Source organism: Xenopus tropicalis, chromosome 2 (assembly GCF_000004195.4).
Source record: "Xenopus tropicalis strain Nigerian chromosome 2, UCB_Xtro_10.0, whole genome shotgun sequence".
Classification (NCBI taxonomy): domain Eukaryota; kingdom Metazoa; phylum Chordata; class Amphibia; order Anura; family Pipidae; genus Xenopus; species Xenopus tropicalis.
In genome coordinates, this window is record NC_030678.2 from 46,012,083 (window position 1) to 46,021,813 (window position 9,731).

General features: G+C 38.2%; 1 protein-coding gene and 1 long non-coding RNA gene across 3 annotated transcripts in view; one reads left to right on the forward strand and one right to left on the reverse strand.

The window, feature by feature from the left end:
* myo1c (myosin IC) overlaps positions 1-1,897 on the forward strand; it is a 93,619-nt gene extending 91,722 nt beyond the window's left edge. For both annotated transcript variants that reach the window (XM_004911641.4, XM_002942143.5), the window contains exon 32: positions 291-1,897. In XM_004911641.4, the coding sequence (XP_004911698.1) occupies positions 291-317 (27 nt within the window). In that variant the 3' untranslated portion in view covers positions 318-1,897. The remainder of the gene's footprint in view (positions 1-290) is intronic.
* Positions 1,898-2,714: 817 nt separating this feature from the next.
* On the reverse strand, positions 2,715-5,953 carry LOC108645762. Its single transcript, XR_001924012.2, has 3 exons — positions 5,804-5,953; positions 4,665-4,667; positions 2,715-2,801 (listed from the first exon to the last, which is right to left on the reverse strand). It is a non-coding gene; the product is annotated as an uncharacterized LOC108645762 (long non-coding RNA).
* Positions 5,954-9,731: the final 3,778 nt, after the last annotated feature.

The following is a 9,731-nucleotide window of genomic DNA, read 5'->3' on the forward strand; positions in this document are numbered from 1 at the left end:
GTAAGGGTTCAACCATTTTCCTGCTAATATCAGTGTTTATCTAAGCATCAGTGCAACTAGGTTTACACATGAGCAAACACCTTTACCAGGACTCTTTACATTTTTTTTTCTTGCAAAACAGCATTGTATAATTTAATTTTTGTAAGACTGAACTTGAGGGTTGTAGAAATAAATTCCTTCCAGTTGAAACTTGTGTTTGCCCCAGGACTGAAATATTCAATACTGGCAGCTTAATACATGTAATGGCAAATAATTAAATATACTTCCTATTGTTCATTTTTCTCTTCTAGGTTGCTCCAAGGCTCAATTCACGATGATGAAAACTGTTACCATAATAGGAATACAGTCCTCAGCCAATCAGATGGCTTAACATGAATACAAATTCTCACTGGCTGGACAGTACTTCCTTTATTGCAATACATGCCGACTCTGCTTTTATTTTTATAGTTACCAAAGACCTGCGCTGCTTTAAGCCATTTTAAGGACAAAATCATTTTATATAATATATATATATATTTGTCACATCAAACTTTTTATTTTTTAATTCTGCCCTGCTTTTGCACAGACTTCCTTACTGTTGACTTGTTTCTGACATTTCACATTCTCTTGCTGAAGGTGTAATGCGGTTAACCAGCAAAGAAGAATTCCAGCCACTTGCACAACTATGTCAAGTAGCATGGAAAACTCTGAATCCACAGCTATTTTGCTGTCAGAGCCCTGCAGCAAAGTTAAAATTAAGATTTAGGAGCACCGAAGGAAAAGATTGTTCTGCACTAATACAGAAAGCCATTTATGCTATCCATTTTTGTCAGTTTATTATAAATATGGAGGAATAACAGGATGTTCTAGATTTCAACTCCTTCAAACTGTGTTAAACGGAAAAAGAATGTACATTTTAAGAAAAGCCTTATACAGTTAATTATTTTATCCAAAAAAGGCCATATATAAGTAAATGGTAGACTTTATGCTAAATAAACAAAGATTTTGGGGCACCATATCAAGTGCATTGTATATTTTAGCAGTTGCAAGATGTGCAATAAATCTTCCTTTTCTTTAGGGCACTACTTCAATTAAACTGTTTTTTTGTTTTTGTTTTTTTTTTGTTTGTTTTTTTTCAAGTGAACTTTAAAAATTGCTGCCTATATAGTAAACTTACTCACCCAAAGAAAATGTACATTTGCCTTAATAAGAGATCTGTTATTTGCTGTTCTGTTCCATTTGGAGAACAAATGATTCCATGAGATGCTAACTATGCAACGCTAATTATTTCTAACTGCTAGGGCTTTCCCTGCTATTTCACCGTACTGTTTTATTAGCATGTAATAAATATTTTGCTTGCAGAGAAGAGAAGTTTTTTTTAGACCAATATCTGGTTTTAGTAGAACTGGGCAAATGCTTAGATATTCCACTTATGCTTTGAGATGCACTGACATACAAGATTTTGTTTGTGTAGAATTTTTTTTTTTTTTTAATTTGTTAAACACGCTATTCACTATGCAACATTTCAAGTCGTCTTTTGTATGAAGCACATATCTTACTGAAAAGGTGAAAAGGGCTTGTGAACCAAAATAACTGCCAATTGGTGCTCTAGGGAGAGAAGCAACGCCAGAAATACTTGTAATTTTTAATCATTTTGGTTGCTCGGCTTTTATTTATGATTATTTTATGCCTAATTTATCCATTCTAAATTCTATTTGAACCTAATGCTATGTGAGACACTACAAACGTAAAACCTGTTTTCTGAAGTGGAAAAAAAAGTTCAGCTTTCAGTTGAAAATGTTAACTGTGTTTGCTGTAAATGGTCTGGGGACTGATAAATGTAATTGGTACCATCCAGATTTATTGTCTTCTTTCTCAGTAGGTTTTATCAACATGCATTAAAATGCTTTATTACAGATAATCGCTTTTGTGCCTTCATCGAATGATAGCTTGTGATTCCTGCCTGCTAATTGCAGCTGCTAGTTAATAAGTCATTCTCTGCGCCCAAACAGTGATCTCTTTCTTCCAAATACACTGTTTTTTTTTTTAATTCAGTTCATAGTCTGTTGCTGGCATTGCACAAGCTCCTTTATATGTTGCCATTTTCCATTCCCCTAGATATGTTACTACAAATTAATCAGATTATAAGACACACGGGTGATTAATTGTACATTACTTTTACACAGTCATGGCAACTAATTGTCTTGTTGTAGGAATGGGATGGTGATGATACAGATAATAGGACTGAGTGCAAGTTTCAGCTGTAGAGTTGCCAGTAGAGAGAGACAGGCTGAATTAAATTAAATCAAATAAAAAAAAAAAATTGAAATAAAAAGGCCATTTTAAAATCATATTAAAGTTCAATGGGATGTTTTTGGACTTTGGTTACTGATGCCTGCAGGGTTTGCCACTTATGCAGTATTACTAATTCAAGGTGGAAGAAGCTTTTTGGCTCATTGCAGGCTGGCCACACACTCCTTCTCACCTTCCACAAGGCACCTTTCACATACTGTATAAATAATCCTGTTACAGTAAGCCTGGGCCGTGGCTGTGTTTTCAAGGTTGTGTGCCATAACTGTGGCTAGCCAAGAAGGGCAGTAAATTGCATTCTTCATACCAGGTCCAACTTCCTGGGTTTTTATATATTCTTTTCTAGATAAGCCACATTAGCATGGGTGTATGCACAATTTTGCTAGGATTAAAATGTTCATTAAAAAAAACCCTAAGGGCATTCCATTAATACTATGTGTAAAGAAAACTATATTATTTTTCTTAAAGTAAAGCCAAACAGTGTACAGGTAAATAGAATTCATGTTTGTGGCCTTAGCTCTAATTCTCCCTTAGCTAATGTAAACATCAGAGGGAGAAGTAATAATCTCCGCTGCATGCTGGCTAATGCGCGTAGCTTGTCGGGTAAATTAGGGGAGCTGCAAGCTATTGCATGTATTGAAAATTATGATTTAATAGGTATCACTGAGACCTGGTGGGATGATAAATGCGACTGGGCTGTGAATTTAAATGGGTATACACTTTTTAGGAGGGACAGAGAGATTAAAAAGGGTGGAGGGGTTTGTCTTTACGTAAAGTCAGACTTAAAGCCATGTAATAAAGACATTACCAATGAAAACGTCGAATCTCTTTGGGTAGAAATTTCAGTAGGGCTGAAGGTCACAAAGAAAATGATCATTGGTGTATGTTATAAACCACCCCGTATAGATGAGGGGGATGAGGCCCAGCTATTGTTGCAAATGGAGGAGGCTTCAAAACTGGGTCAAGTTGTTGTTATGGGGGACTTTAATTATCCGGACATTGACTGGAGTAATGGGGTGGCTAAGTCAGAAAAAGCTAGTAGGTTTGTAAATATGCTAAATGACAACTTTTTATTTCAGGCAGTTCAAGAACCCACTAGGAATGACGCTATTTTGGACCTGGTGATTTCTAATAATAATGAACTTATCTCTAACATTTGTGTGGGTGAGCATTTGGGGAACAGTGATCACAACATGGTCTCCTTTGAGATAATGCTGCAGAGACAGCACTATAAGGGAGTAACTAAAACACTCAATTTTAGACGTGCAGACTTTGCCAGTATAAGGGCATCTCTGCAATGTGTCAACTGGGAAAGGCTTTTCATGGGGTTAGACACAGAAGGAAAATGGAACATCTTTAAAACATTGCTTTGTAGGTATACGCAACAGTATATCCCCCTAGTAAGCAAGGAGAGGCATCGCAAAGCAAAACCTTTATGGCTGAATAAAAGTGTTATTGTCGAGGTTGGTAAGAAAAAACGTGCTTTTAGGGCATTCAAGTTAGCTGGGACAGCAGAAACTTTCATCAGGTACAAGGAAGCAAATAAAGCATGCAAAAAAACTATCAGGCAAGCTAAAATAGAGATGGAAAGGGATATTGCTGCTAGGAGTAAAAAGAATCCAAAATTATTTTTTAATTATGTGAATAGTAAAAAAATGAAGCAAGAAGGGGTGGGAACTTTATTATCACGGGGGGGTACGTTGGTTGATGAAAACGGGGAAAAAGCTGAAATTTTGAACTCTTATTTTTCATCTGTCTATACATCTGAGGAGCCAGATAATGAAGGCTTCCCTTGTAATATGCCCAGTGCTAGTAATTTAGCTACTGACGCATGGGTCACTCGGGAGGAAATTCAAAAGAGACTTGAACATGTAAAGGTAAACAAAGGTCCAGGGCCGGATGGGATTCATCCCAGGGTATTAAATGAGCTGAGCGCTGTGATTGCCAAACCTCTTCACTTAATTTTTCAGGATTCATTGAGGTCTGGCATGGTGCCAAGAGACTGGCGGATTGCTAATGTGGTGCCGTTATTTAAAAAGGGATCCCGTTCTCAGCCTGAAAACTATAGGCCTGTTAGTCTGACATCAGTAGTAGGAAAACTTTTGGAAGGGGTAATAAGGGATAGGGTACTTGAATACATTGCAGTTCACAATACTATTAGTTTGTGCCAGCATGGTTTTATGCGTAACAGATCTTGCCAGACTAATTTAGTTGCCTTTTATGAGGAGGTGAGTAGGAACCTTGATGCTGGAATGGCAGTTGATGTCATCTACTTGGACTTTGCTAAAGCGTTTGATACAGTACCTCACAGAAGGTTAATGATCAAATTAAGGAATATTGGCCTAGAACATAATATTTGTAATTGGATAGAGAACTGGCTGAAGGATAGAGTACAAAGAGTGGTTGTAAATGGAACATTTTCTAATTGGACCAGTGTGGTTAGTGGAGTACCGCAGGGGTCAGTCCTTGGGCCTTTGCTGTTTAACTTGTTTATTAATGACCTGGAGGTGGGCATAGACAGTATTGTTTCTATTTTTGCTGATGACACTAAATTGTGCAAAACTATAAGTTCCATGCAGGATGCTGCTGCTTTGCAGAGCGATTTGACAAAATTAGATAACTGGGCAGCAAACTGGAAAATGAGGTTCAATGTTGATAAGTGCAAAGTTATGCACTTTGGTAGAAATAATATAAACGCAAACTATCTACTGAATGGTAGTGTGTTGGGGGTATCCTTAATGGAGAAGGATCTAGGGGTTTTTGTTGATAACAAGTTGTCTAATTCCAGGCAGTGTCATTCTGTGGCTACTAAAGCAAATAAAGTGCTGTCTTGTATAAAAAAGGGCATTGACTCAAGGGATGAGAACATAATTTTGCCCCTTTATAGGTCCCTGGTAAGGCCTCACCTTGAGTATGCAGTGCAGTTTTGGGCTCCTGTCCTTAAGAAGGATATCAATGAGCTGGAGAGAGTGCAGAGACGTGCAACTAAACTGGTTAAGGGGATGGAAGATTTAAACTATGAGGTTAGACTGTCGAGGTTGGGGTTGTTTTCTCTGGAAAAGAGGCGCTTGCGAGGGGACATGATTACTCTGTACAAGTACATTAGAGGGGATTATAGGCAGTTGGGGGATGTTCTTTTTTCCCATAAAAACAATCAACGCACCAGAGGTCACCCCTTTAGATTAGAGGAACGGAGCTTCCATTTGAAGCAGCGTAGGTGGTTTTTCACGGTGAGGGCAGTGAGGTTATGGAATGCCCTTCCTAGTGATGTGGTAATGGCAGATTCTGTTAATGCCTTTAAGAGGGGCCTGGATGAGTTCTTGATCAATCAGAATATCCAAGGCTATTGTGATACTAATATCTACAGTTAGTACTAGTGGTTGTATTTATAGTTTATGTATGTGAGTGTATAGATTGGTAGGTGTGGGTTAGGTGTGCTGGGTTTACTTGGATGGGTTGAACTTGATGGACACAGGTCTTTTTTCAACCCTATGTAACTATGTAACTATGTAACTATTTGCTGATTTTTCTATTTCCTGGTAAGACTTGCAATTAAATTTTGCCCATACCCTCCTCAGCTCCCTTGGGTGAAGTGCTTTTCTGTGCTGCTCAGTCCCACACTGCCTTGTGCAATACATATTTATTTCTTGACACTCTCGAACACAAAGTCACCATGATTAGGACTTACATGTTCACTCAGAGGGTTGAGCTGGGAGCTTGTAGGTCTCACTATTGACATCCAGAGCCAATATGTTGTTGCATATTAGACACCAAGCACATTGCATTTGTGTCCTCAAAATCCAGTACAGTGAAATCAACCAAAGCAGTAAATGATATGGCTTTGATATTGTCTTTTAATTACAAGTTGTGATAGTGTTTTATGTAAGCACCATTAAGGCAGCAGAATAAGAGATGGAATATAAAATGTTTGGCCACTCATTCCCTTACCTTTCAGATGAGTTACACCAAACTGTGGCACAGCCCTTTTCCCCCATACAGCCAAGATACCAACCCAGCTCTCCAAGATGAAGCCATAATATTCCTGTTTCCATGTACATATCTGTTCCTGAGTGGTCTATAAAAGGGACAAGCTGCAGTTATTTCGCAGAGGTCGCTGAAATCACATGAATCAAAAATGAACATAAAGGCTGCTTAGGTTGGCTGCTAACTACAACAGAAATTTGCTGGCCTGTGTGCCCTCTGGGTGTGAGAGTTTGTTGCTCATGTATGTTTTATTTAGCATAGTGAGGTATGTAGACTGCTTGATTTATTTGTTTAGGGTCCGCCCTGTTCAGGACATAGTTGGCTTTGCAAAGAAGGCAATAAATAAAGGGCTTACTGACATTTTACAATGTAGATAAATGTTCCCTATAAAGAAGAGAGGCTTTAAGCCCCAGTCACATGATTATGCTTGCAGCATGTGACTGTGCAGGCTGAAGTTCACGGCTTCAAAGGTAAGTATAGAGACATGACTGCACTTCTTGTTTCAGTCAGATTGCTCTTTGTGCAAATAGAGACAGAATTCAGGGAATGAATGCAAAAAGGTCATTGTAGGTCTGTAGGGTTTGGCATGTGTTTTGCTCTATAGGCACTAACTCGGGGCACTAGAGCCAAGGATGGGCAACTGTATGCACTCCAGCTTTTGTAGTGATGCATCTGCATGCTAAGCAAGCGGGGAGGCAGTGTGCTAGTTGTAGTTTTGTAGCAGTTCATACTCCCAATATTGCTTTTCCCTGGAGTTCAGAGAACACTGTAAATAATGAATATTACAATTGACTCAAGTTGCGAAAAACCTTTTTTTTTTTTAATTTTAAATTGATGCCAAAAAGCAGTGGCAGGGACCCTCATTCTCAGGGGGGGCCAGTGTCATCAGAAGGAGGTGGAATGTGAGTGGAGTGGAGCCAGGGAGTTTGGGTTGGGGGGGGCACAGACCAGGCTGTATGTACGCTGTATGGTTTCATGCTTGTACTTTGATATGCCCTATGTGTTTCTTGGCAATACATGGCTGGCAACAAAAGGCTTTTAGTAAATATATATTTTATATATTGATATTTCAATATGAATGTGACAGCTCACAATTTCTAATGTGTGAACTACTAGTTTTAAAGTTTCTGATCCCTTAAACCTGAAACATATTACCTAATGAAATAAAATGTAATTGAAAATGAACTAATAAAAACAGTGTCTTGTCATTCTCTATTCTGTCTAAATCAAAACAATGTAACAATGTAGCTCTACTTTAGCCAAGACTGTATCCCATAATGCCTTGCATACTTCAGTGATTCAGGAATTGGCTGCTGCCGCATTCATTAAATGGTGCATAAAGTCAGAACCAGCAGTATAGCAAGTGGCAGTGCTTTCCATAACCATTACATTTAGAAATAACTTAACATGTGGCAATTAATGTGTGTTAGAACTTTCTAGAATTGCCTTTCTTTCACTTTTGGGGTTATAATGCTGACCTATATGTCGATAGTTATGATCCACTGTTTTTACCTATTAGCCTTATATTGATGTATATGTACATATTAAGCAATAAATCTCCATTGGGATTGAACAGCACTCTAATACATTCTGCTCTTACCTGCACTCATTTACTTGGGAAGATGTGAATGTTCCCTGTACAATCCTTTCTTACATAACGGACAATTTTATTCTTTCTGCCCCAATGAAAGCTTGTATGTATGTAATCCCAGACTGCATTCCTGGCCCTACTTTAATAAAAAATGTAATTCTGCATCTGGTTTCATGTTCAGTTAATATATTAAATGCTACATATGACCTCTGTACTTCAACATGTTGACAGTTTCTGTAAAATGGGAATATACCATGAGATGCCTGATATAACTACTGTTTGTAGCTGTGTAAATGAACTGCCTGCAATGACCATTTCTTAACTCAATGTTTTATCAGAGGTGGGTCATTGTATTCACTATAACTGATGCACTAAATAAATGTTTCTTTTTAAAGCCTCTCTTGTTTTGTTTTCTGTTCAGATGAACAGTTACGGCAGGGCCACACAGGGTGCCTTGAGTTCCCCAGGATGGATCTGTTTGCGGTAGATTATTCATTGGTTTTTCATCGGACCCTGCCAAATCCAAAGCCTTATAGTCATGTAACTGAACACACCAACTTTATGTGCACAGATTTTTCTTTTTTTTTTTTTTATGCCAAAATCTGCTCTTTACAACATCCTCTTTCGTGTTCATGGGTACAGTGACAAAACCAAAATTATTGTCATGGATTATTTCAATAGATCAATATTCAGTATGCCTAATAGAAATTTACATGCTGGCCCCTCCTGGATACACAACACAGTCTGTTTTTCGAGTGCAGTATGTAAACTACCTAATTGATGTTAATTAAACAATTTTGCCAACTACAATTTCTTACTGCTTGCCATTTACATAATAAACATAAAGGTCATGTGTATAGTTTGATACCCAATATACATATAGTTATCTAAGCCAAATGCAATGCAGAGACTCCTAAATATGAATAGTACCTATGAGTTTTCATAACTCATAAAAGCCCCAAACTGTAACTTAACTATTTCTAGACCTGTGTGCAAAGCAGACAGAAGACTGCTGAATACCACTTTAGAACAAATGGGAAAAAGGCAGGAGGTGATACTAGGGATGCAAGAACAACAGCAGAAATGTAGTCACTACATTTTTTGCTCTTATCTTTGGCCCCACCAATGGACCACACTTTGTCTTGCTCTTCTACTGCCTAGAGGCTCAGGACCAGCTGTAAAAGGATTTTGTACCATAATAACATCTAGAGGTCAGCATTACCTGCTACCCCTTGAATGGCTGTACAGTGTGCTGGGTTCAGGGTCTGGGCAGCACCGGCAGCAGTAGTGGTGTCATTCTGTACAGCAAATACATTAACTGATCTCATTTTTTTCAGTGTCGGTCTCACTAGTGTTTTTATGCACTCGCAGCGCACAGCAAGTACAGCAGACTCTCACTGTAGGAGCTGCATCTTTGCTACATGTTTTAGCAGCATTATAATTACAGCAAATTTACCAAGATTGGAGATAAATATCACTGGTGATGCTGCCAATAGCAACCAATCAGCAATTAGATTTGAACTACAAGTTAGAAATCAAATGCAAAGATCTGATTGGTTGCTATGGGCAACATCGTCGCTAGTATTTATCTCCAGTCTTAGTAAACATACCGCTAGGTCATTTTAAGGCCCATAATACTGTTGCCGATATACTTACACCCCTATTTTATTATAATGTATATTATTGCATGGCATGGCATTATAACACATTCTAAATCATGTTACAAGAACACAGCTTGTACTGTGTCTGATGTTTCATTACACATACATTTACACCACTCACATTAATCCATTGCTAACAAAGTAGAAATACCTTTAGTTACTTCCAACACTTGTGACTAGGCTTTGTGTCAGTCAATCCTAACCCC